The sequence below is a fragment of the Myotis brandtii genome, unplaced genomic scaffold (assembly GCF_000412655.1).
Source record: "Myotis brandtii unplaced genomic scaffold, ASM41265v1 scaffold57, whole genome shotgun sequence".
In the NCBI taxonomy this organism is placed as follows: domain Eukaryota; kingdom Metazoa; phylum Chordata; class Mammalia; order Chiroptera; family Vespertilionidae; genus Myotis; species Myotis brandtii.
In genome coordinates this window covers 3109993-3136157 of record NW_005370133.1, presented here as the reverse complement: position 1 = coordinate 3136157, position 26165 = coordinate 3109993, and the positions used below count along the sequence as shown (strand labels likewise).

General features: G+C 37.1%; 1 protein-coding gene across 1 annotated transcript; it reads right to left on the bottom strand.

Annotated features, from left to right (window-relative positions):
• Positions 1–1765: 1765 nt before the first annotated feature.
• On the bottom strand, positions 1766–24400 carry PRKAA2 (protein kinase, AMP-activated, alpha 2 catalytic subunit; the record flags this gene model as incomplete). Its single annotated transcript, XM_005878674.2, has 8 exons — positions 1766–2281; positions 6649–6775; positions 8441–8945; positions 14104–14328; positions 15983–16070; positions 18055–18199; positions 18778–18871; positions 24234–24400. Coding segments are annotated over 8 exons (1590 nt in total), but the record flags the coding sequence as incomplete, so codon positions are not given.
• Positions 24401–26165: the final 1765 nt, after the last annotated feature.

Sequence of the window (26165 nt, the reverse complement as noted above, 5' to 3'; positions counted from 1 at the left end):
TACATAATTTTAAAATTAAATACTTTTACTAAAGCAAAATATAATTAATAAGCTATTATCGATCCTGCTGTATATAAGTGTGTGTTTTTTTAAGGTTACAAAAAAAAATAAAAACGCAACCTGGACAAAACAAACAGACAAACAAAAACCTGTTTGGGTTTCCTTTAAAAAGCATTGGTGTGTGAATACATACATGTATATATGTAAACAACACATATATTTATACAAGAGGTTTTTTTTTTTTAATGTTTAAGGCTTCCCTGCCCTAAAAAGTTCAACAGTGAGGGTCACAGCCTATCAAGCTCTGGAATTACATAAAAGCCCTTAAGGCCAGAACAGTGTTTTCAAATTGGATTTAAAAGGCTAAACCAATCAGCCACTAAGGATCATACAATAAACAAAGACAATGGTGACCAGGAAAAGTGAGGAAGAGGGTGGCTGCAATGATAAACTTCCCCTGAAGAATTAACATGTGGGATGTAACACACACACACCCTACCACCACACATAATAAGAGATCAAAGATAAAAGTTCTCTTTTAAGGAACTGATTTTCCTTTGTTTCATGTAACTGTCAGTTTTATCATGCTTAGTAAAGTACAAAAATAAATAAAGCCAAAAAGAATTTGAGAAGGGTACGTTTTAAAGGCCTGTTTTAAATGATATAAGTTTATGACAAAAGTTGTTGCAATTCCAGATGTTCCAATATTGAGTAGAACCTTGAAGGCTCTTAAAATAAGTATATTATTCATGGAAATCCTATATAATAAAAGCGTAGTATGCAAATTGTCCCCTTGGCCGGAAGGTCGTGTGCGAGTTTGACCAGGGGGTGGGGCCGGCCGGGGGAAGGGAGGGAGGCCGCGGCCGGCAGCCACTAGGGACCCTACCAGTGCACGAAATTTATGCACTGGGCCTCTAGTCTCAAGATAAAACCTCTAGTTGGTTAAGGTTGTTGTTAAGAAACCAGGAAATCATGGTTACTGTTTCAGTACCACAGCCTTTCTGTTAAATACTAGGCAAAAATTCCTAGAACTTAGTTTCTGAAATTTTAAGATTTCAACATTTAAATACTATCTTACTAATGGTTGTTTTATTTTTCAATCATGTGCAAAAAGAATGGTGCAGCCCTGGCTGGTGTGCTCAGTAGTCAGAGCATCAACCTGCGCAACAGAGAGTTGGGAACTTGATTCCGGATCAAGGGCAGATACTTGGGTTCCCAGATTTTTCCCCACCCCTGGTCAGAGCATGTGCAGGAGGCAATCAATGTGTCTCCCTCACATCTATGTTTCTCTCTTTCCCCTTCTCACTTCCACTCTCTCTAAGGCAGTGATGGCGAACCTTTTGAGCTCGGCGTGTCAGCATTTTGAAAAACCCTAACTTAACTCTGGTGCCGTGTCACATATAGAAATTTTTTGATATTTGCAACCATAGTAAAACAAAGATTTATATTTTTGATATTTATTTTATATATTTAAATGCCATTTAACAAAGAAAAATCAACCAAAAAAATGAGTTCGCATGTCGCCTCTGACACGCGTGTCATAGGTTCGCCATCACTGCTCTAAGGGATCAATGGAAAAAATATCCTCACTCCTTGGATGAGGATTAAAAAAAAAAAGAATTGGGAGCATAAACATAGCTTAAAGTTTGCTGAAATTTTTAGGTAGTAACTGGATTTACCTACACTAAAGAGTAAAGCAAGGAGGTGCTGCCAAACCACCCTCTGACTGAGACTGTTCACCAGTGAAGGTGTATTAATCATCTGTAATGAATTCACAATTTTAATTAACGATCTTCATCAGTGTTCATCTACTAATGATACTGCCTATATGAATTTATCATAGAATTACAGATTTCTACAGATAAATAAAATGTCAGACTTTTGTTTTCATAATTTCAATGGCATTGAGTGTCCCCTGGCAATATTCATGTCTGTCAATCAGCATTTTAGAGTATGTGTACACATAAGTAAAATAATAATTTAAAGAATACATGTGATTTTCACAGTGCAGCAACAGAAAGATATAAACTAGGGAAAAATCATCAACGAGCTAAAGTAGTGATCAGACTGGCACACATTTCAAAAAAATCCATGGTGTGGCTGCCCAGGCGAGGTGTAACTGAGGACAGTGTGCTTCCAGTCAAGGAGCCAGTGAGGGAGCCCGACAGTGAATAGCTCTCGGCAGTCACAGAATCAAAACTTGATCTGGGTCTATGTAAGCCAGCAGTAGAAGAGGAACGCTGAGGTGTTGAAGAACCAGACCTCTGCTCCATCACTTCATCTGAAATGGACCAAAGCAGAGCAATTAATCAGAAAGGTATATTTGCCCCAGCCCTTCTTATGAAGATGCTATCATCAGAGAATTAAGTAAGTAAACACATCTGGGCAAAGGCGACTAAATAATAAATGTCATGTTTCAGTGTTTTAGGAGCAGATGACCTCTTCCCTCCCCAACAAACATAACAGACATCACTAATTAATCACAACACTTCCATACAGTCAAAATGTGACCCCCTACATCCTTCTCAGCAAGGATTCGGCATTAACCTTGAAATCAAACTATATACTTGCATGTGAATAAAGCACATCCTGAAGGATTTTCTTGTGGTGTATCAACAAAAAATCATTAAGATAAAAGTAACTATTACACAGTGGTTCTGAACCTTTGGTACACAATGAAACTGCTTGGGGTGGGGGGTGAGGAAAATCTTTTTTAAAATGAAGATTATACACCATGACCAAGTGGGATTTATTCCAGGGATGCAAGGCAGGTATAATATTTGCAAATCAATAAATGTGATACATCACATAAACAAACTGAAAGACAAAAATCACATGATCATAATCAATAGATGCAGAAAAAGCTATTGACAAAATGCAACACCATTTCTGATAAAAAAAAAACACAACTCTAATCAAAGTGGGAATAGAGGGATCATACCTCAACATAATAAAGGCCATATGACAAACCTACAGCCAACATCATACTTAATGGGCAAAAACTAAATCCATTGCCCCTAAGAACAGGAACAAGATAGGGATGCCCACTTTCACCACTCTTATTCAACATAGTACTGGAAGTGCTAGCCACAGTGATCAGACAAAAAGAAAACATAAAAGGCATCCAAATTGGAAAGGATGACATGATATTGTACATAGAAAACCCTAGAGACTCCACCAAAAAACTACTAGATTTAAAAAAGAAATTCAACAATGTAGCAGGATACAAAATTAACACCAGAAATCAATGGCATTTTTATACACCAATAATGAATTCTCAGAAAGTGAATCTAAACAAACAATCCATTTATCATAGCAACAAAAAATTAAGATGCTTAGGAATAAACTTAACCAAGGAGGTAAAAAACTTATACTCGGAAAACTACAGGATGTTTAAAAAAAGAGATAGAGGAAGATACAAACAATTGGAAGAACATACCATGTTCATGGATTGGCAGAATCAACATTAAAAAAATGTCTGTATTATCCAAAGCAATCAATAGATTCAATGTAATCCCTATTAAATTACCAATGGCATATTTCACAGATCTAAAACAAATACTCCAAAAATTTATATGGAACCAAAAAAGACCCTGAACAGACACAGAAATCTTAAGAAGAACAAAGTTGGAGGGATCACAATACTCAGTATCAAGTTATACTACAAAGCCACTGTATTCAAAACATCCTGGTACTGGTACAAGAACAGACATATAGATCAATGGAACAAAACAGAGACCCCAAAAATCCATCCAAGCCATTGCGCTCAATTAATTTTTGATGAGGCAAGAGCATACAATGGAGTCAAGACAGTCTCTTCAATAAATGGTGTTGGACAGATACATGCAAAAAAATGAAACTAGATCACCAACTTACACCATACACAAGAATAAACTCAAAATGGATAAAAGACTTAAATATAAGACGTGAAACCATAAAAATCCTAGAAGAAACCATAGGCAGCAAAATCTCAGATATCTCTCATAGCAATATGTTTGAGATACATCTCCTAGGCCCTAGGGCAAAGGAAAGTAAGGAGAAAGTAAACAAATGAGACTACATTAAAATAAACAGCTTCTGCACAGCAAAAGAAACCATCAACAAAATGAAAAGGGAGAACATATTTGGCATACATTTAATAAAGTGTTAATATCCAAAATATACAAGGAACTCATACAACTTAACAAAAGGAAGACAAACAATCCAATTAAAAAATGGGCAAAAAGGTAGTAGCATAATTTACAATAGCTATTGCAATTTACAAAAATAGACCCTAAGACAGAAGTACTGAACAGACTGTCAAACCTCAGAAGGAAGGCAGGGGAGGGGTAGGGGGTGGGAAGAGATCAATCATATATGCATAATCCATGGACAGAGACAATAGGGTGGTGAAGGCCTGGGATGGGGGGTGAGGGCAGGGTGGGAGAGGTCAACGGGGGAAAAGAAGGACATAGGTAATACTTTCAACAATAAAGATTAAAAAAATACTATATTGTTTTCTCAAAGCAGTCATCAATATTATATTTTAAAGTAAAGTGCTTCCTAATTTGAAAGACCAAAAATATCCGGTGTTTTATTTCCCATTATTTCATTAGTTTCAAAGATGGTAACACACACACACACACACAAAGGGCAAAGAACCTAAATAGACCTTTCTCCAATGGGAACATACAGATGGCCAAGAGACATATGAAAAAACACAAACCTCGGTGGACCAAATGTGCCCATTGTCTATTAAAATGACAATGACATATCACCTCACACCTGTCAGAATGGCTATCATCAACAAATAAACAAATGACAAGTGCTGGCAAAGATGTGGAGAAGAGGGAATCCTAGTACACTGCTGGTATGAATACAGACTGGTGCAGTCATTATGGAAAAGAGTATGGAGTTTCCTCAAAAAATTAAATATGGAATTGACATTTGACCCAGTGATCCCACTTCTAGGAATATATCCTAAGAAACTGAAACACCAATCAGAAAGAATGTATACACCCCTCTGCTCATAGCAGCACAATTTACAATAACTAAGATCGGGAAATAGCCCAAGTGCCCATCAATAGATAAGTGGATAAAAAAGCTGTGGTACATTTAAACCATGGAATACTATGCAGCAGTAAAAAAGAAGGATATCTTACCCATTGAGACAGCATGGAGGGACCTTGAGAGTATTATGCTAAGCAAACTAAGCCAGTCACAGAAAGACAGTATCACATAATCTCACTCTTATGTGGAATCTAATGAACAAAATAAACTGTTGAATAAAATAGATCTAGAGACGTAGAAGCATAAAACAGACTGTCAAATCTCAGAGGGAGGATGGGGGCTGGTGGAGGGTTGGGAAGTGATCAACCAAAGAACCTGAATGCATATATGCATAACCCATGGACACGGACAATAGGGTGGTGAAGGCCTGGGATAGAGGGTGGAGGGTGGGCTATAAGGGGTCAATGGGATAAAAAAGGAGACATATGTAATACTTTCAACAATAAAGATTTTTAAAAATCTTTTTGAAAATGCAGATTCCCACCCTAGTCAGTTATGCTCAATGAATAGAGCATCGGCCCTCAGACTGAAGGATCCTGGGTTCGATTCCAGTCAAGTGTACCTGGGTTGCAGGCTCAATCCCCAGCCCCTGGAAGCAACCAATTGATGTGTCTCTCTCACATGGATGGGGTTGCAGGCTCAATCCCCAGCCCCAGTCAGGGTGTGTGCAGGAAGCAACCAATGGATGTGTCTCTCTCACATGGATGGTTCTCTGTCTTTTCCCCTCCCTTCCACTCTCTCTAAAAAATAAAATAAGGAAAAATATCCTTGGGTAAGGATTAACAACAACAACAACAAAACAGATTCCTAGTTTCCCATCTCCAGAGATTCTGGATTAGTAGGTCTGGGGGCAGTTCCCAAGAATCTGCATTTTAATAAGAATTCTGGGTAATTTTTATAAAGGTGGTCTAGGGACATATAAACACTGCTATAGATGATGGTATTTCAAAAACAAAATTTAAAAGCTCTGTTTAAATCAACTTCCTGTATCTAAACTCTCCTGTTCCATTCAGTTCCTGACCGTTGTTTTATTTTGTTGTTATACTACTTTGGCCAATGAATGAAATAAGCACATTTGGTCCACCCAGGTTGACTCTTGGCACACAGTGAATATCTGGACAGGACCTCCTTCCCTGGCTCCTTTGGCTCCTGGATGGCCACGGGCACCGAAATCTAACCTAAATCCAAGAGAGGCCTATTTGGTCATTTTGGCCAATCAGGATGAGAGAAGCTAATGAAGGGCAAGTTTAGATATTGTAATACTAACAGTAACAAATTATGAATGAGGGAATGAGATAAAGAACCTGACAACATCAGCTAATTTTAGTTAAAAATTGCTTCCCTGGTTTTTGCTCCACAACCAACACGTCAAATGACTTTTTTATGGCAAGGAAGTACTTCTTTTGGAGAGGTGCTGGGTTAGAGATATTCCATGTGTCTTTGATCTTCTTCATTTCACTTAAATTTTTAGCTAAATCTAGATTACTTAAAAACCAGTATAAAAGACCTACCCACCATGCCTTTGAGATGATTTTAACATCTTGTCAACTAGTGCCAAGTTTTATCTTCTCAGAATTCATGCCTGCATAGCTTCCTTACCATCAATGCTTTTAAAGTCCAAAAGATAACTTCTATTGTCAACCAGGTAAAGCTGTAAACTCATTTTCACATAATTGCCAGTCACTGGGTTTTTTCTTCTTACACGAAGGTGGTATGCGTTCACTACCTAAAACAAGAAATCTTTGTGAAGGAAAAATGTTAAAATTAACAAACTATAAAATATCTCCCTATTCTTATTGCAAAGACTATAAAAATGAATCACTGATAGAAGTGGGATAGAGAAGAAATTCTGGATGATCCCTTTTTATATTACATGGTAATTTAGTATTTTTAATCCTCACTAACAATACTGTTTACAGCAATTAAAATTAAAAGAAACTCAGAGATTATAGAGTCTAGCCTTCATTCTATATATGCCTCACTTTAAAATGATAATTTTGGCTGCCCAGCCTCAACTTGAATACTTTTACCTATAAATATGGAATAGAAGAAATAAAGGGAAACTAATGTGTTACAGGTTTGTATCAGGCATTGTTAACAGGTATTGTCACAAAATTTAAATATCACAAAAAATCCGGTGAAAAATAAATATATTATCTGCCTCTGAAGATAAGAATACTGCAGCTCAGATAAAGAAGATTCAGGGTTTGCAAAAACATCTATCAAATTAGTTACAAAAATTTTTTGGTAAGGAATTTTAAAGATATTAACATCTCTTTTTTTTAACTGACTATTAACTACTTCAGAAAAGAGAGGTCTGAGTTTTAAATGGGTTTAAGGAAATATTTTATCTATGCCTTTCACATACAAAGAATGAAATGAAAATGACTGATATATTCAAACATGTCAAGTGAATATTTACATGGTATGTTTGAATGTTTTTCTTCTACCTTTAAAAATACATTCACAGTCCTCAAAAAAGGAACAAGCGTTAAAGGAATACCTGGAATAAAAAAAAATGCTTTTATTCCCAACAAATAAATAGAACTGAAATGAATTTGAGCGCTTATATTTTTAAAGAGTAAAATGTGGGCTGAGAGTAAGAATATATTTCGTAATTAAGGATTGAAAGCACCAGCCAAGGAAGAGAGGTTTTCTCAACTTAGAGAAAATATTTGTTGACTGAATAAATATATCCTGATGTATACTATGTATTGACCACTAGCTGCTACTGATACTGACAAAGAGAAACTCTGCCTAAAAGGGGAGAGAGAAATGTAAAAACATAGTATCTTTGAAGACATATGACTTTTTATTGCTATAATGCAGTGGTTCTCAACCTTCTGGCCCTTTAAATACAGTTCCTTACGTTGTGACCCAACCATAAAATTATTTTCGTTGCTACTTCATAACTGTAATGTTGCTACTGTTATGAATCGTAATGTAAATATCTGATATGCAGGATGGTCTTAGGCGACCCCTGTGAAAGGGTCGTTCGACCGCCAAAGGGGTCGCGACCCACAGGTTGAGAACCGCTGAGAATAATGAATGCTGAAACAGGTGGACTATTTTCTCAGGTGATTTCAAGTTGATTACTTTTTGTTTCTTTGCCAAAAATACTATTTTGTAATTCAAAAATATGTAGGTCCCCAACATCAACATATTTCTTCCTTACAGAGATTTATTTGTCTTGTTTTGAATGCACATGGTATATTATTGCAAAGAATGGCAGTTATAGCCAGAAGTATCAAGACCACTAAATTTCTATCTAAATAAGAAACAAATCTTTAATTGACCTCAGTACTCAACTCAGCAGTTGAGAGCAGTTTACTATACAAACAAACAAAAAAAAAATGGCTTCTACAAATGATCTTAATATATAATTTCCTACCTTCCATTCAAAATCCAGCTGCTTCATAGCTCGGTAAACTTCAGCCATAATGTCATATGGTTTGCTTTGACTTCGGATTCCAAGATGCCACTTGGCTTTCTTTACAGCCAAAGATTTGGGCTTAGTTGTATTCAGTGCATCCAATGGACATCTTGCTTTAGGGCTGTCTGCTATAAGCGGTGGCATCCTTTCTGGATGAGGTTTCAGGCCTGGAGGAATATGCATGGCACTATCATCCATAAAGGAACCCGTTGGGGGACTAGAGGCGAGGTAGAACTCACTGGCTTGGTTCATTATTCTCCGATTGTCAATAATAAGATGATAGGCCACTGCAAGCTGGTCTTGAGGGTCACCACTATATAGACTGTTCATTACTTCTGATTCCGTACACTCAAATTTTTCACACACTTCTTTCACAGCCTCATCATCAATGACGTTAGCATCATAGGAAGGGTCTTCAGGAAATAAGTAACTGGGCAAATCTTGTTTAAACCATTCATGCTCTCTAGGAAAAAACACCACAATACACTATTGTAAGAACATGCTTTGGCAAGTCCCAAATAATTTAGACATGGGAAACACAATATAACAGAATCAGAAATACCTAGTTACTTACTAGCTATGTGACCCTGGGTGAGTTAAATAACCTTACCCTTGAAAAAACTATGGTTATTCAGACTTGGTATTTGGCTGACATTTTCTCAAAAATAAACAAAATGAACCTGTCACTGTGAAGGAGACAACTGGAAGTATTTGATGTCAATGATAAAATCCAACCTCTCAAGCAAAATTTTAGAATTTTGTGTTTTTGTATCTGTGTGCACGAGTTTGAAAACTTCCCAATACTTAAAGACTTTTCTGATAACTTTGTAGTGATGATGATAATGATAATCTATATACTAAAAGCCTAAGCGACCATTACGGCAGAATGACCAGTCGCTATGATGCACATTGACCACCAGAGGGCAGACACTCAACACAGGAGCTGCCCCCTGGTGGTCAGTGTGCTCCCACAGCGGGGGCACCAGGTAACACGTAGCAATGCCCTGCTTCCTCTCCCTAGCGACTAGCCTCCTTGGAGTTTCTTCAGCCCAGGAACCCGACTTGCTTTATAGCCAGGTGCAAACATTTTACAGTTCAACCAAATGTTTGTGAAGCCTTTTCCCAAAGGCTTCATTTCATCTGATCCTCTCAGAAGTCCTGCAGTAGGTAGATAGGAGACTCGGTAGAATCCTATTTTCTTTTCATTAGCAAGACAATGGAGATTTAGAAAGTTTAGAAACTTGACCTGACTGAAAAGAAGTAATGGTGGACCTTGAAAATGACTTCAGGTTTTCTCACTGTGCAGAATACAGTCAAACACTGCTACAGTTAAATATTTTACCCTTTTTCCCCCGCTGTGTGATCTACAATAATAATCTGTTTCATGTTGATATTTACTGCTGTGTTTCTGACAATTACCTGAAAGAGAAGTTGGGGTGCTTCACTGGGTTGGAAAAAGTTTAGCTAAATCAGAAAGCAGGTCTAATTAAGCAAGTTTATTCATATATATTAAAGGCTAAGTTGACTCACGCATGTGCGATACATATAAAGCTCTCGCTGGTGACAATTGCATGCATGTGTTTTGATCTGTCATTTTTTATCGTGAATTTGGTTGACACTTCAATCATAGAGAAAGGGCAAACAGTGATATTAAAATATTTCTTCTAATTAATTTCCTTTCAATGTGCATGAATCCATGCACTGGGACACTAATAAATACATGGTTACAAATATACAAACATGAAAATCCTGTGATAGAGATTCTGAGTGAAAAACCACAAGGTAAAATGAGGGAATATATTTCAGAACAGGAGGCAGGTGATTAGGGAAGCCACTCTGAGTAATATATAGACATAAATCAGAATGATTAGAAGTCACCTAAGCAAAGAGCTGAGGAATAGGTACTCCCAGCAAAAGAAACAATATGCAAAGACTCTGAGACAAGAAGAGTTTTGCCATGTCCAGGGAACTAAATTAACACCACCATCATGAAAGCATGAGTTATGGGTTGGAGTTGTAAAAGATATCAGAAAGTTATGACAGCTGCAGGATATAAAAAAGGTTAGGGGATTTGAACCTATGGTTAATGAAAATCACTGCAAGCTTTTGCAGAGATGAGTGACAGGATATAATTTGCATTCTGTACATATTACTCTGCTTGTGACATATAAATTGAATTGAAAAGTTAAAAAAATGATGATGGTTGTGGTGATAAGAAATAGTGATGTGCCAGGCCCTGAGGATACAAAGATGTAACCTCTACAGCGTCTAGATCTTTCCATTGTAACACTCATACTTTTCTATAGTTGCTGATTTCTTCTTACTCTTCCCGCTAAACTGGGAGCTCCTTGAAAAAGGGACCATGTCTTATTTAACTACTAGAGGCCGGGCGCATGAATTCGTGCTCGGGTACGGTCCCTAGGCCTGCCCTGTGATCAGGGCCATCTTCCCTGGCTGCCTACAGCCGGCCCCACCCCCCGGCACCACCCACCCCTGGTTCCCTGTTCACCATTAGGCAATCGGAGCCTGCTGGCTGGGGAGAGGGACCAAGAGGTGGTCAGTGCACCTCATAGTGACTGGCCATCTGAGGCTTGCCTGCACCTCGGGCCGGCCCTGGGCAGCTGGGGGGCTGAGGGGACTGGGGGACTCCAGTGGCAGGTGTGCAGAGTGGCCAGGCCCACTTGGGGGTGGGCCCTGCCTTGCCGTGCGCCTGCCACCCTGGTGGGGCTGAGGGGACTGGGTACCACCATCTTGTGGTTGTGGGCGCCGCCATCTTTGAGGGCGTGACAGTCAATTAACATATTCCCTCCTTATTGCCTGTGGGCGCCATCATATTTGAAGGTGGGGCAGTCAATTAGCATATTACCTCATTATTGGCGGTGGGCGCCGCCATCTTTGAGAGTGAGGCAGTCAATTAGCATAGTACCCTTTTATTATATAGGATACAGTACCCAATACACAGTAAATGGTCAATAAATGCAGAATAAATAAATGATGAATAGACACTTGAAGTATGAAGACAAAAATGAATTCATTGTGTTTATTGCTACATCATGATAATAATAAACATCTAATAAGTACTTAGTAATAAAAATGACTGATAGCTTTTTTTTGAAAGAAATAATAGAAGATAAGAAATTATATTACATATCTAAATTGGGTATCAGTTTTATGGTCTGTAAAATAAGATTAATAATAGCTACCTATTAAGGGTCAATGTAATAAAACATGTCAAGCATTAAGCAAAATATCTGGTATGTAGTAACTACTCAAAAATTAGTAATTATTTGCCTGTTGAACTGTATTTTATTGAATCAAGAATTTCCAAACAGGCCCTGGCTAGGTTTCTCAGTTAGTTGTAGCATTCTCCTGATATGTCAAGGTTGTGGGTTCCATCCCCAGTCAGGGCACATACATAGAAGTATCAAAAAATGGCCCTGGCCGATTAGAGTGTCATCTCACTCAATTGGTTAGAGTGTCATCTATACATCAAAAGGTGGCAGGTTTGATTTCTGGTTGGGTGGGTACATGCCCAGGTTGCGGGTTCGATCCCTGGTCAGGGTGCATGCATGTGGGGGTGCAACAGATCGATGTTTCTTTCTCACATTCGTTTCTCTCTTTCTTCTCTCTCTCTATCCTCTCTCTCTCTCTCTCTCTCTCTCTCTCTCTCTCTCTCTCTCTCTCTTTCCCCCTTCCTCTTTCTAAAATCAATAATTTTTAATAAAGGCAAATTTTCAATGTGCTTGTTTGTACTTAAAAAATATCAACCAATAAATGCATTAATAAGTGGAACATATCAATGTTCTCTCTCTCTCTCTTTCTCTCCTTCTCTCTCCCTTAAAAAAAAAAAAGAATTCCTGAACATTAAAAAACTGAATTTGGGTAAATAAGAAAATGATGAAAACTAATTCAAGTTGCTATATTATTTTAAGTACAGAAATGAATGCCACTATTTTATACCACCTACATCCAAGTACATTTTTACTCACATTTTTTTCCTAAAGCCTCTATTTTAAAATAACAGAATCAATACTTTATTCTTCTAAATATGCTGATACAGATACAAGTGTGTGTGTGTGTGTGTGTGTGTGTGTGTATCTCAGCATCTCTAATTTTCTTTCTAAGGAAAAACCAATTAATTGAACTATATATTCTAAAGAATTATGAACCCAAAAAGTTTTTTCCCCGCTAAGTTTATTTCCATATCTAAATCTGGTCTGATTTACAGTTTTTCATGTTTATGCATGAGGCCTGGAACACTGAGGAAAGGCTGGGAAAGAAAACAATACAGGAATACAAAAGAATCAGTCCTTGCTTTCAGGGAAACAACCACCTGAGCCATCATTTAAATGTTCCAAGAGTCATAGGTCTCTAAACAGTCATTCTGGCTCATGAAGAGGAGAAGGATTCTGGAAAGATGTCAAAAGAACGTGTTCTTAAGAAAATACCTGAAAAAATGTTAGGTGAGAACAAAACACCTCTAAGACACGTGGCATGATGGGTAAAAGTAGGAGGCAATGAGTCATCCTGGCTGGTGTGCACTATATACCAGTAAAGGTCCCATTCGCAGTAACACCAGCAACCGTACTTTCCAAAGTTTCTCACACAAGAAATCCTTCATAGCAAGCCACTAGCAGCTATTTTGTAATTCAAAATCTTAGCAAAACTTTTATTCTTTATTTCATCAACCACATGTAAAATACATGTCTCACCCTGTTTTTCTATTAGAAATGTATTCAAATACTTTCTTAGCATATATTATATCCCAGGCATTCTAGCATATACAAAGATGAGGAAGACACTCTCTCTACCCTTATTTAGTTACAATTAAGAGAGAGAAAGATACACTGAAAAAAAGCTCCATACAAAATGAGAAAGAAATAATAAAAGCATGAACAAAATGAGGAAAGCACAGAAGTGGAAGCAACTCACATTGCCTAGAGAAATCAGAAGTGGTTTCAAGGGAGGTCATATGTGAGCAACATTTTAAAGGATGAACAAAAATCTATCAGGTCAAAAAAGGCAGAAAAGGCATCAGAGGCAAAAGGGGTCATATAAACAAAGATATGAAAGCAGAAAATATATTTGGGAAACAAGGAGACATTCAATGTGGCTGAAGCACTGGTATAAGGGGCATAGTAGTGAGTGCAGAAAATGAGACTTGAGAACAGTGGTTCTCAACCTTCTGGCCCTTTAATTACAGTTCCTCATGTTGTGATCCAACCATAAAATTATTTTCGTTGCTAGTTCATAACTGTAATGTTGCTACTGTTATGAATCGTAATGTAAATATCTGATATGCAGGATGGTCTTAGGCGACCCCTGTGAAAGGGTCATTCGACCGCCAAAGGGGTCGCAACCCACAGGTTGAGAACTGCTGCTAGAAGAAGTGAGGAGAGCCTTACTATGAAGGGCCTAGTATGCTTTGCTACCTAAGCTAAAAAGTTTGGGAAACAATCTGAAATATTTAAAAGATGAGTGCCATGATCAGATTTGTGTATTAAGAGAAGTAAAATTTATATAAACTGTTATAGAGCTCAGGATAAAAAAGGCATTCAATTAGTGGTACTAGTGTTCTCAATACTAGAATATGTACATAACAATAACAAAAATAGATTCACCTTATGTCTTTGATAGTTGCTCGTTTCAGGGGATCAACCTGCAGCATATGCATCAGGAGAGTGGCGATAGAGCGATTGAGGTATTCTGGGATATAAAAAACACCCCCTCGGATCTTCTTAAATAACGTAGGCACGTGCTCATCATCAAATGGGAGAGTGCCACAGAGAAGAGCATACAGAATAACACCACAGCTCCAGATGTCAACCTCAGGACCTGCATACAATCTAAGAAAAGAGATGACAGCACAAACCTGAAGTACAAGTGTCGCTTTCTCACCTACAGGTACCCTGCCTCTATAGCCCTACACATAGTATGGACTCCGTAAATATTGCATTCAAGGTCTTTACTGAAGTCCATGGCCGCTCTTCAACACTCAACACCAATGGAAAATAATTAATTGGTCTAACAAATATTCAAGTTTCCCAAAAGAAAATAGTATTTTTTTTTGGCACAAACTCATTTCACTGAACTTATTAATTGACTCTTTAAAAAATATAAAACTTTCTATGGTTGATTTTTTAATAGAAACAACAAAGTAGATGACCACAAACTTGGTGGAAAAAACCCACAATACTATATAATGTATAGGCTAAATCTTTTTACCATGAATCTATTACAAGAAAGAAAATGTGTATGTAACAGAATTTCATTCCTGGCACACCTATTTTAAAGAATATGTGAAACAGTAAAGTGCCTAACTAGTTCTGCGGCAATGTCTCTGACAGTATTTGTCCTGTATCACATTATCTTGAGTACCCAATGACTCTCTTTCTAACCACTTGCTAGCATATGGGACTAAAATTAGCGTTGCTCCAGAAAAACTATGCCTAGAAGGTTTTTTCTCTCACCTGTATACAGTATTAAAATTCCCCTGATAGCACATTACCAAACTCAAACCTGGGTCTGAGGTAACAAAGTAAATCTCTACAATTCCAATTTTAAAAAGGATATAATCTGCCCTAGCTAGTTTGGCTCAGTGGATAGAGTGTCGGCCTGCGGACCAAAGGGTCCCGGGTTCAATTCTGGTCAAGGGCACGTACCTTGGTTGGCTCCTCCCCTGGTCGAGGCACATGCAGGAGGCAACCAATCCGATGTGTTTCTCTCACACTGATATTTCTCTGTCTTTTTCCTCTCTCTTCCACTCTCTCCAAAAAAATCAATGGGAAAATATCCTTGGGTGAGGATTAAAAAAAAAAAAAAAGGATATAATCCGTTTCAATAAAAATTACTATCCATCATTAACATTGTTGGCTGTACTGCCCAAACTCCTATACCTACTATCTTTGTAATATACCTTTTCTAGTTTTTCTCTCATAGAATTCTGTTAACTCTTTCATCAGACATTGGTCTCTGTAGAAGACTTAAGTTTACAACTGCAATCTATATAAACATTTTAAAATGTACCAATGAGAAAATTATGTAATTACAAAATCTTCACTTGTGCACTTGAATTCATAAAATGACATACTGCCCACCCAAAACCTCATTCTTCCAAAAATAAAATATAAAATACTCTATATACTTTAAAAAAGGATATGTAAAGTATCATTAAAGGATCATGTCTGATAAGTAAATAATGACACTTGCTTAAATTTAGCAAATGCTTACTCTATTTGCACTTTTCTAAAGTGAAAAAAGAAATCAACATTTATTTCAGTCATTTTTAATGGAAAACCTTCTTAAATATAATCATAACAAAATTAAATATTTAAACTATTGCTTAATATAACTATTCTGTCTTCAACAATGAAAAAATTAAAGGGACAATTTGTTTCTACTGTGTTAAAAATCTAATCTTGTCAAGAGAATGTATAATTAAGCGTTATCAGAATAAACAAAAGATTATAAAAAGCTTACTCTTTGCTGATATATCATTACCTGCCTGAGATTACTTCAGGTGCTGCATAATTTGGAGATCCACAACTAGTTCGCAGAAATTCACCATCTGACATCATATTAGATAATCCTGAAAGTAAGAGTAATGTTTACCTGGTGCTAGATATTTCTAAAAGTAGAGATAGGTGCATGAGGAAAATGTCAAGTCTTTAATGTTCATACATCATATTTTTTAAGTTATTATAAAAAGGAGTGGAAAGCATTTGTTAGACTAGAAAGAGACCATTTCAGAGTGCTGTTACACTATGACAAAAAAAGCTAAAACATATCACACGTGTGATTGGAATGAAATTCCTTTTGTAAATATTGATTCACTTCACAAATATGAGGTTATTCTAAAACTATATGAACTTTTCCAAACATAAAACTACCATAATATTGTTTACCCACTTCTACAGTTGAAAGAATAAAATAGAGACTATACTTTCAAAAGCCTTTTTAAAAAAAATCTCTAGGTAGAAATCAGACAGGCTCCAGTTTAATAAAGATTATGTTCCAAAAGTTTTTAATCTGGAAAGCTTTAAATTAAAAATAGAAAATATAATCAATTGAACCAAACATCTAGTTGAACTATAGTACTAAATGAATTCTGTGATTTAGAGAAGGAAGGGAAATAGTGAGACTAGTTTCCTGGTTTTTAGATTAAAGACAAGCTACTGACAAAATTTTTAAAACAAGCAGTGCTGACCTCTGGCACCCTGCCATCTCTCTTTCTATAATCTCTTACTTCCTAATCCTTTTCCCAAAACATCCTGCACTTTAGCTTTTCCTTGCTCCTGACAAAAACTCCTCTTGTTTTGTCAAGTGGGAGATGTTACCGAGGCCCACGGGCACCGCCTCCTTGATTCACAGGACTATAAAGCTCCAGAACTGCATGCAAACTTCCATGTGCCTCCGGGTAAGTGCATTCATCAGAGTGTCCCTATTTTCAAAGGAGCTTGTGATCCCCCCCTACACACACACACACACACACACACACACATAAAAACACTTCAGATTCCTTAGGAAGAAATGCAGATTGAATGGGTTTATCTTGATCCTACCCCTCTAACGTCTCTAAAAGTATTTGCTGCACACAGACACCAGGGGGGTAGGGGGGGAGGGAATGGGGGGATAAGGACACATAGGTAATACCTTAATCAATAAAGAAAAATTTTTAAATAAAATAAATAATTTTAAAAAATTTAAAAGTATCTGCTGCATTTTTTACATTTATTTATTTTAGTTATTGAATTTATTGGGGTGACACTGGTTAATAAAATTATATAGGTTTTAGGTATACAATTCTATAAGTCATCGGTATATTGTATTGTGTGTTCACCACTCCAAGTCAAATGTCCTTCTTTCACTATTTGTCCCCTCTTTACACTCTTCTACCTCCCCCCACTCTTCTTTCCTTCTGGTAATCACCATATTGTTGTCTGTGTCTATGAGAATGTGTTGTTTTTTTCTGCATTTTTTAAAAGCATCTATAATAATAAAAGTGTAATATGCTAATTAGACCAGACAGCCAAACGACCTTTCAGACATCATTCCAGACGGTCTTCTGGATGAAGCCACGGAGGCAGGGGCAGAGGCAGAGGTGGTTAGGGGACAATCAGGCGGGCAGGAGAGCAGTTAGGGGCAATCAGGCAGGCAGGTGAGTGGTTAGGGGTGATCAGGCAGGCAGGAGAGCAGTTAGGGGTGATCAGGCAGGCAGGCGAGCGGTTAGGAGCCAGCAGTCCCGGATTGCGAGAGTGATGTCCGACTGTCAATTTAGGCACTGGCTCGATCCTGCAGGAATCCCTGTGGAATTGAGCCTAAATTGGCAGTCTGACATTACCCGAGGGGTCCCAGATTGCGAGAGGGTGCAGGCCGGGTTAAGCCCCCGCCCTCCTGCACGAGTTTCGTGCACCGGGCCTCTAGTGTTTAAATAAACAGACCAAGCAAGCTACTGTGGAGGCTGTACAACTAATCCCTTTTCACAGCACAGGGCTTTACAATGTTGAAACTGAAAGCTCCTAGTTCTTTAAGAATTGTTACCGACATTTCTAAACAACCCTGGAGTCACATACCAAAATCAGCTATCTTGGCATTCATGTGTGCATCCAACAGCACATTCTCTGGTTTCAGGTCTCGGTGCACAACCATATGCCTATGACAGTAATCCACCGCAGACAGGATCTGCTGAAAGAGCCGCCTGGCTTCCATCTCTTCAACCTATCAATGTTAAAGAAGCTGCACTAAAAATATTCCGGACATCTACATAGCAAGAGTTTCAGTTTCATACTCAGCCTAAATATAACTGAGGTAAGCTCATTAGGTTCTGCTAGAATATTCAACAAATCAGACAAAGAAACCAAAAACTTGCATTAACGCTCAACATGTCAATCAACAGGTTTTTCTTTGCTGCTAGGCAATAATATTTCATTTTCAAGTAATACTACTAAATGTGTACAAGTTCTGGGGAGTCAGCAAGTAAAACAATCTAAAACCGAACTTATGTGAAAGTGCTAAGGAAGAAAATTACTGACACTTCAACATGACGTATGGAAGAGATTTTTCATTTTGAAAAGCATAGGCATCATGTTGGCAATTAAATGGTACTTATTTCCTAAAACCAGTATTTCAAAAGGTGTACTTTTTAAGAAAGAAGATATGTCTAATAGTCTCTATGTTTAGTTGAGCATTATTACAGAAGCAACCCAACTTTAAAAAATATCTTTGTGGTTTCCTATTTCCCACTATTTCCCTCTTTTCTAACTTAGGAATTTATTGTACTACATAGTGTTACTCACCCGTCCATGTTTACAGATGTAGTCAAATAATTCACCACCAGACACATATTCCATTACCATAAAAAAATCTGTTGGAGTGCTGATCACCTGGTATCTTTTTGTAAATAAAAAAAAAAAGTTAAATAAAAATATTACTTTAACCAAAATCAACCTGTACATCTATTCTTGCTATAATTTTATATTCCAATGTTTTATAATATTTTAAGATGGCAACAGGTTTATAATGTTATCAAAATAATCAGAGAACTATAAACATAGAGCTTAACAAAATTCAACTAACTTTCAAGGCTTAAGGACTTACCTCCAGTCCTCCCTTTCATGTTTACAAAATCTTTAAAATCCTTCAATCTGCAATAGCTGAGTTAAGCATTAATTTTTCCACTTAAACAAAAACGTGTTTATAGTCTATGGAGATCAGGTATCATAAGTAAAAAGTATTCTTGGAAAGGTTAAATGACACCACAGGAATAAAATCAACAAAATCCAGAAAATGGACAAGTGACCCTTTATTCAACATTAAAAGAGAAAGGGAAAGTTATAGATTAAAAATAACTCAAGAGACATATTGACCAATTACACTGTATACACTTCTTTTGATTCTGATTCAAACAAACCAACTTTAAAAGTCATTTATGAAACCATCAATAAAGTCTGAACACTAGCTGGATGGCTGATGATATTACCTTGTAGGTATTATAATAAACTGTATTTAAGTTATAAAAGTAAAAAAAGGCTTTATTTCCCAGAGTAAATAAATACTAAAGAATTTGAAGGTTAAGAACATAATATTTGGGATTTGCTCAAAATAATTGAGGGTGGGAGAAGTTGGGAGAAGCAGATAAAACACTACACTGACAACTGTTGAAGCTGAATAAGAGATACATGAGGCTTTGACACTTTACTTTGTATACATTTAAAATTTTCCATAATAAAAATTTAAATAGATGTATGTATTTATGCATGAAATTTAATTAATTATTTATTTATTTATTGGCACTCAAAGCTGAGCACATTTTAAAAAATAATAAAAACCTTAGCTCTATTTGACAAAATAAAATTTTTCCTGAAAACTACAACTTCCCCCCACCCCACGCACAATTTTACAAAAGTGAAAACATGTAAAATATAACATTGACGTTTTAACTGACGGTTACATTTAACACCAATAAAAGAAACAATTGTTCTGCTTTTTAAAGAGGTTTGCTTTGTTTATGAAGGATTATCTACAATCTGGTTAATCGTGAGCAACATCTAATTTACACTGAGTTACTATTTAAGGGCACTAAGTATAGATGTATAGTTTTTGCAAGGCTTAAAGGCACCCAGTGGAAAGCACAAGTAGGAGCTGAAAAGAGGCCCAGATGCCACCCTTTAAGCAGGATACCTTGACATGGGATATGGCAGAAGCAGGGGAACCTTCTGGTAATTAGTCCACCTGGATGGAGCACCTTTTATTAAAGTGGTTCTGATTACTATTCCCTGTTAAAGAGGAAGGGGAAATGGCCAGGAAATTGATGATCTAACTGCATACTATACATTTTAAGAGAGGACACTTGGAAAAAGTAAAATATTAAAGCTATAGTATTGAAAATGACAGGTTTTCACAATAAATCTTTCATCTTTGGGATAAGAAATTACAAAGTATCCCACTTTATATAAAATAAACTAGTATGACTGTGCAATGATGTTGAGACTATTTCAAATGAGCTATGGAAAGGAAATTTTACCGAGAATTCTCAAAGCCATCCTATACCAGTAAAAGCCAACTTATGAGAGGCATCCTAGCAAGCACCAAACTCTAACTGAATAAAACAAATAGTATAGAGCAGGAGCACCTACTATGTCACTTTGCTGTAAGCTAATCTGATTTATTAACAGAATTCTCAATCACTGTTCTGCTCTGTACATCTTTGGGGCATAAAAGAAAAGAAGGCATACAACTCTAATAAATTTAACTGCTAATTCCTCCAAGTATATCACAAGATCTTTAATAGCTACTTTTGGATTTAACTACTTCATGAAACTTCTAACTCTACAGCAGCCACTATCCACACCAAAGGCCAATCTAGAGCAACAGAAACCACAGCTATCATTACTGAGCACTTACTGTGTGTGCCAGACTAATGGCCACACTTAATGTTTACTGAGTACCTACCATAGGTTGAATAAAATAAAGACTAAAAGAAGCAGACAGGCAAAAGCATCTCTACTAAATTAGAAAGTATTGATCTTTCGATCAGTTAAAATAAAGTTTCTCTAAGAACTATGGAGAAAAGAAAAACACAGACAAAAATTAATCCAACAAATTCTAGTTCATGGAAAAGTTTGAAGTTTCCTTTCAATCCTGTTTACTCCTCTGAATTTTCTCCAAGTGATTATTTCTCCCACCCCCAAATTGAGTTAATGGAGAAAGCATGGAATAAATATCCTTCATTCTTGGTATTTAGTTTTCAAACTTTCTTCCCAATTCTAGAGGCCCATTCTGTAACAAGGAAACTATTCTTGGCAGCTAGTTCAAAACTCCACAAAACAAACAAAACTAAAAGGATCAGGTCTCTCTCCTTGTTTACATCACTAACATTATTAGAGGTTAAGTTAATAACTTGTTCTGTAGCAAGAATACATGAGAGTGCTTTTTTCTTTTTAAATTCAGATCCATAATTAAGAGGCAATGTAGCTGAATGGATTAATAAGCTCAAGGCAGGAAGCCAGAAGCTTTAAACTTCAAATTCACCTCTGCCAGCCCTGAGAACATTCTATAACTCCTGCAACAAAACAAAATACCAAACAATTAAATAACTCTACACCAGAATGAGATAGTCAAACCAATATTAAATACTTACAAATAATTACAGAAACTGAGGTAAGAAAACACTGGTAAATATGACAGCAAAAATAAATCCTCAGGACCACTGCAACTGCTTACTGACAAAATCTGATTTTATCAGCACAGAAACTAGGACTCATACCCTAAAGAGGGCAAAATTTCCTGGGGGTCTTTCAGGGTTGTTGGCATTCTAAGTCACACGGTCAAGAAACAAGACAAATACAGAGATTGCTTTCCCTTCTCCACTCTCACTCTGGCATGTGATACTTTTGGTCTGGCTTCCTAGCTCTTTCCTCTAATAGAAAGTAGCTACTCAGCAAGGAAGAACGAAGAGCTATCAGTAACTAGAATAAAGTCATTATTAACATGGAGTCAAAAGTACATATGAACTATTTCAGTTAGCTGAAAACTACTCAGAATCATGAAAGAAAACTGGAATCAGCTCAGGTTGCCAACTCCTGCTTTGGGCCAGTGCACACTAAACACTAGGCATTATACCATTTAGTCCTCAAATAACACCATGAGGTATCCCATTTTAAAATTAAGGAAACAAACAGTGGGAGAGGTGAGTCACTGGGCTCACAGGTTGTATTTTAATTCTTAGGATAATCTTTAAAATCCTGTATATACATATTCTGGATCACCTAGAATACAGGTCCCGGAGGATAACCTTATAATCAAGTACTGCCATGCAATTTCAGGGGCCTCATTTCTTGTTTATATTTATGATCGAGTGAACTCCAAGTGAAGATCAAATGACACTGAAGTGGTTGGGAGCTTAGTCAACACCAGTTACCCAATGGCACACCAAACCCAAGAAAAGCCTTCTCTGAACAGTCAGCAGCATGCTCGTGCTGTTGGTGAGATGCACTGAATGGCCCCCATCATTGAATACAGCTCGTGATAGTAAAGACTAAACGCATGTTCTAAATCCCAGCAATAAAAGGGTCAGCCACTGATTTAGGATTTCAAGAACGCTACTGGTTAGTTTCCTATTGTTTCCATACTTCAAACTTAGTGGCTGAAAATAACAAAAATGGATTTTCTTACAATTTTGTAGGTTAGAAGCCTGACATATGTCTCACTGGACTAAAATCAAGGTGTCAGGAGAGCTGCATGCAGTGCCTTCTGGAGGCTCTAGGGAGAAATCCATTACTTTGTATTTTCCAACTTTTAGAAGATCGCCTGCATTCCTTATCTCATGGCCCCCTTCCTCTATCTTCAAAGCCAAAAACAGCCAGTGAGTCCTTCTCACAGCTTATTCCTCTGACCTTATTTCCATCCTAAAATCTCTCTCACTCTTTTGATGCCCTCTCCTACTTTTATTAAATATATTTTTATTGATTTCAGAGAGGAAGGGAGAGGGAGAGAGAGATAGAAACATCAACGATGAGAATCATTGAGTTTGTGTTTTTTAAATGTATTTTTATTGATTTCAGAGAGGAAGAGAGAGGGAGGGAAAGATAGAAATATCAATGAAATGAGAGAGAATCACTGACCGGCTGCCTCCTGCACACTTCACATTGGGGATCGAGCCCACAACCTGGGCATGTGTCCTGACCAGGAATCAAACTGTGACCTCCTGGTTCATAGGTCAGCTCTCAGTCACTGAGCCACACTGGCCAGGCTCCCTCTTCTACTTTTAAGAACCACTGTGATTACACTGGGCCCATCTAGATAAGCCAGGAAAATCTCCCTATTTTAAGGTCAGCTGACTGGCAACCTTTTATCTATGGACAAGTTGCTGATACTCTTTAGATGTGCAATATCCTTATCTATAAAATGAAGATAGTAATACCTTCCTTATAGGCTTAACTTGAAGATGAAGTGAAATTATATACGTAAAATGCTCAATAGAAATTATTCTTACTCAATAAGTGTAATACTTATTTTATAAAACTCTAACCAAGCTTTGAGATGAAAAACAAAGACAATTTTCAGTGTTTAACATATCACATTTTCTCAGTAAATATGAAACTACAACTTCAGGTGATTTAAAGGAATATTTAATGTCTAAATTTTTTATGGGTCTAGTTGATTTTCAATTATTTATATTTCAATTTAATTAATTAGCTTATTTATTCATCTCTAATATATGATTATCTTTTAAGTTTGTAACGTGTCTTATCCCCCCAAAATTCACGTGCTTCTCTGAAGAGCTTTACTATCAGTAATTAAAATAATATTGTTGTTTTGCAAATAATACACTATGGTAGATAACCTTTAACAGTTACTTTCTACCTTTTCCAAAAAGAAAATACCCAGATACATTCATGATAATTGACTAGTAAAAATTACAAAATGAATCTAGGAATATCAAAGTCCTAAAAGAATTTCAAAATGAATACTAGAAATGAGTCAACTTCCAAGGCTACACTCAAATCTTGAAAGCAGTACCAATTTTGAAACAATAACTTCTAATTCTAAACCAAAAGTATGCAAAGTAAACAAAACAAAAAATTAATGGACTTAAATAAATTAATACTTGCTCAATATAAATATGAAAAGAAGTGTTTTTATGAAAGATTAATTAAAGACAACTATTTATAAATTCATAAATAGTATCTCAAGACAGTTTCTCTTTTGTTTTATTGGGTACAAAAATACTTACAGTTTAAAAAGTACTTACAGTTTGATAATATGAGGATGACGAAAGAGTTTTAGATTTTGAATTTCCCGCTTTATTTTTCCAACAACATCTAAACTGCGAATCTTCTGTCTATTTAGGATTTTAACTGCCACTTTATGACCTGTCAACTGATGTTCTCCAACTACAAATGAAGAAAAAAAAACTGCTGATCATACAGTCATACTTCCACTGCAACCCCAAGTTTTACTCAAATATACCACTTTTACATCATGTATGGCATAGAACGGATGTTCTCCCTTTTCACTTCCATCCCTCTACTAGACATGCACTCCTTGAGGACAGAAACTGTACCTGAGTCTCAGCACCTAGCACAGAGATGTTCACCAAATATTTATGGAAAGGATTACTGAATTCTATCTTCCTACATAAAAATATAATCACATTTTGAACACCCTGGATAGAATAGAATTCACTATGTTTTGTTAATCACTTTTTTCTCCTCTTCTGACTGCCAGCCATTGTATTATAGAAGAGTATGTGATTGCTATAAAATGAAATAACTAGCTTCATTACTGTTCCCTCAGAAAATTCATGTGTAGCCCCTTTTTTGGCCTTTTCCATAAAGCCTTTCCCTATTGGAAGAAATCCAACATTCCCCCCCCTTATTTGATGGAAGCTCTACTTCTTTCAAATCCTCATGGTATGTTCATAATATCATGTGTTCTTTATCATTTTTAGGCTATTATAAATATTTCTGTTTTTGACAAATCATATGACATGAGCTATTAGTTCATACTTTCCTTGAATGAGACCGTCAGTATTCATTTGAATCTCCCGGGAAGTATATAGCACAGTGTGTACAGACCCGATGCTAAATAAATATACTGCATTAAATGAAACCATAGTCTTTCCCCTTTCAGATAACACATTCATAGTACCCACACTTCTAGTGATATATTTAAATACTATTCAAGGAAAAGTCCCTCATTTGGGAAACAAATGTTTCAGCCTCCCTCTCCTATTTCCTTCAATTACTATTCTAAGCTTTCACCATTCTCTTCACAACACCCATTCAACTTTTGACCCTTTTCCCCCCTTTCATTTCTTTGGGGGAAAATGTAGTCATGAGAAGTGATGTCCTCTACCTTAAAGGTTTACATATATGCACATCCTGCTTTCCTCTAGTCTCAGAGATGTTTTGGCCCTTCTCCTGATTAAGGCCAGTCTAATCAACCTGTGTCTTTTTTCTTTGCTAATAGTTTCTTCTCAGCCTATCAGTATCCCATCCTTCCCCCAAATCTTCCCTTTACCTTGTATCTTCCTACAGTTTCCAAAATCTGTCTTGTCAAAATTTCTGAAAACAGTAGTCTACCATTTATTATCTTCTCTTCCTCCTTTATCCCCATCCCTAAATTCACTGTCATCTGCCTCTACTCTTCTACAAAAACCAAAGGGTCACAAAACACTCATTAATACTCAAGCCACTTATACTTTTCATTTCTAAGATTAATGTACAGTTGACCCTTGAACAACATGGGTTTGAACTGTGGGGGTCCACTTATAACAGGTTTTTTTTCAATAAATATTATAAACACACTAGAGGCCCGGTGCACAAAATTCATGCCTGGGAGGGGGGGTCCCCTCAGCTCAGCCTGAACCCTCTCCAATCCGGGACCCCTCAGGGGATGTCTGACTGCTGAGGGATGTCTGACTAAACCAGCAGTCAGACATCCCTCTCACAATCCGGGACCACTGGCTCCCAATTGCTCACCTGCTTGCCTGCCTGGTCGCCCCTAACTGCCCCCCCCCTGCAAGCTTGGTCGCCCCAGCCTAGTCGTCCCTCACTGCCACCTCTGCCAGCCTAATTGCCCCCAACTGCCCCCCCTGCCAGCCTGGTTGCCCCCAACTGCACCCCCCCTGCTGGCCTGGTCACCCCCAATTGCACCCTTCTGCCGGCCTGGTCACCCCATG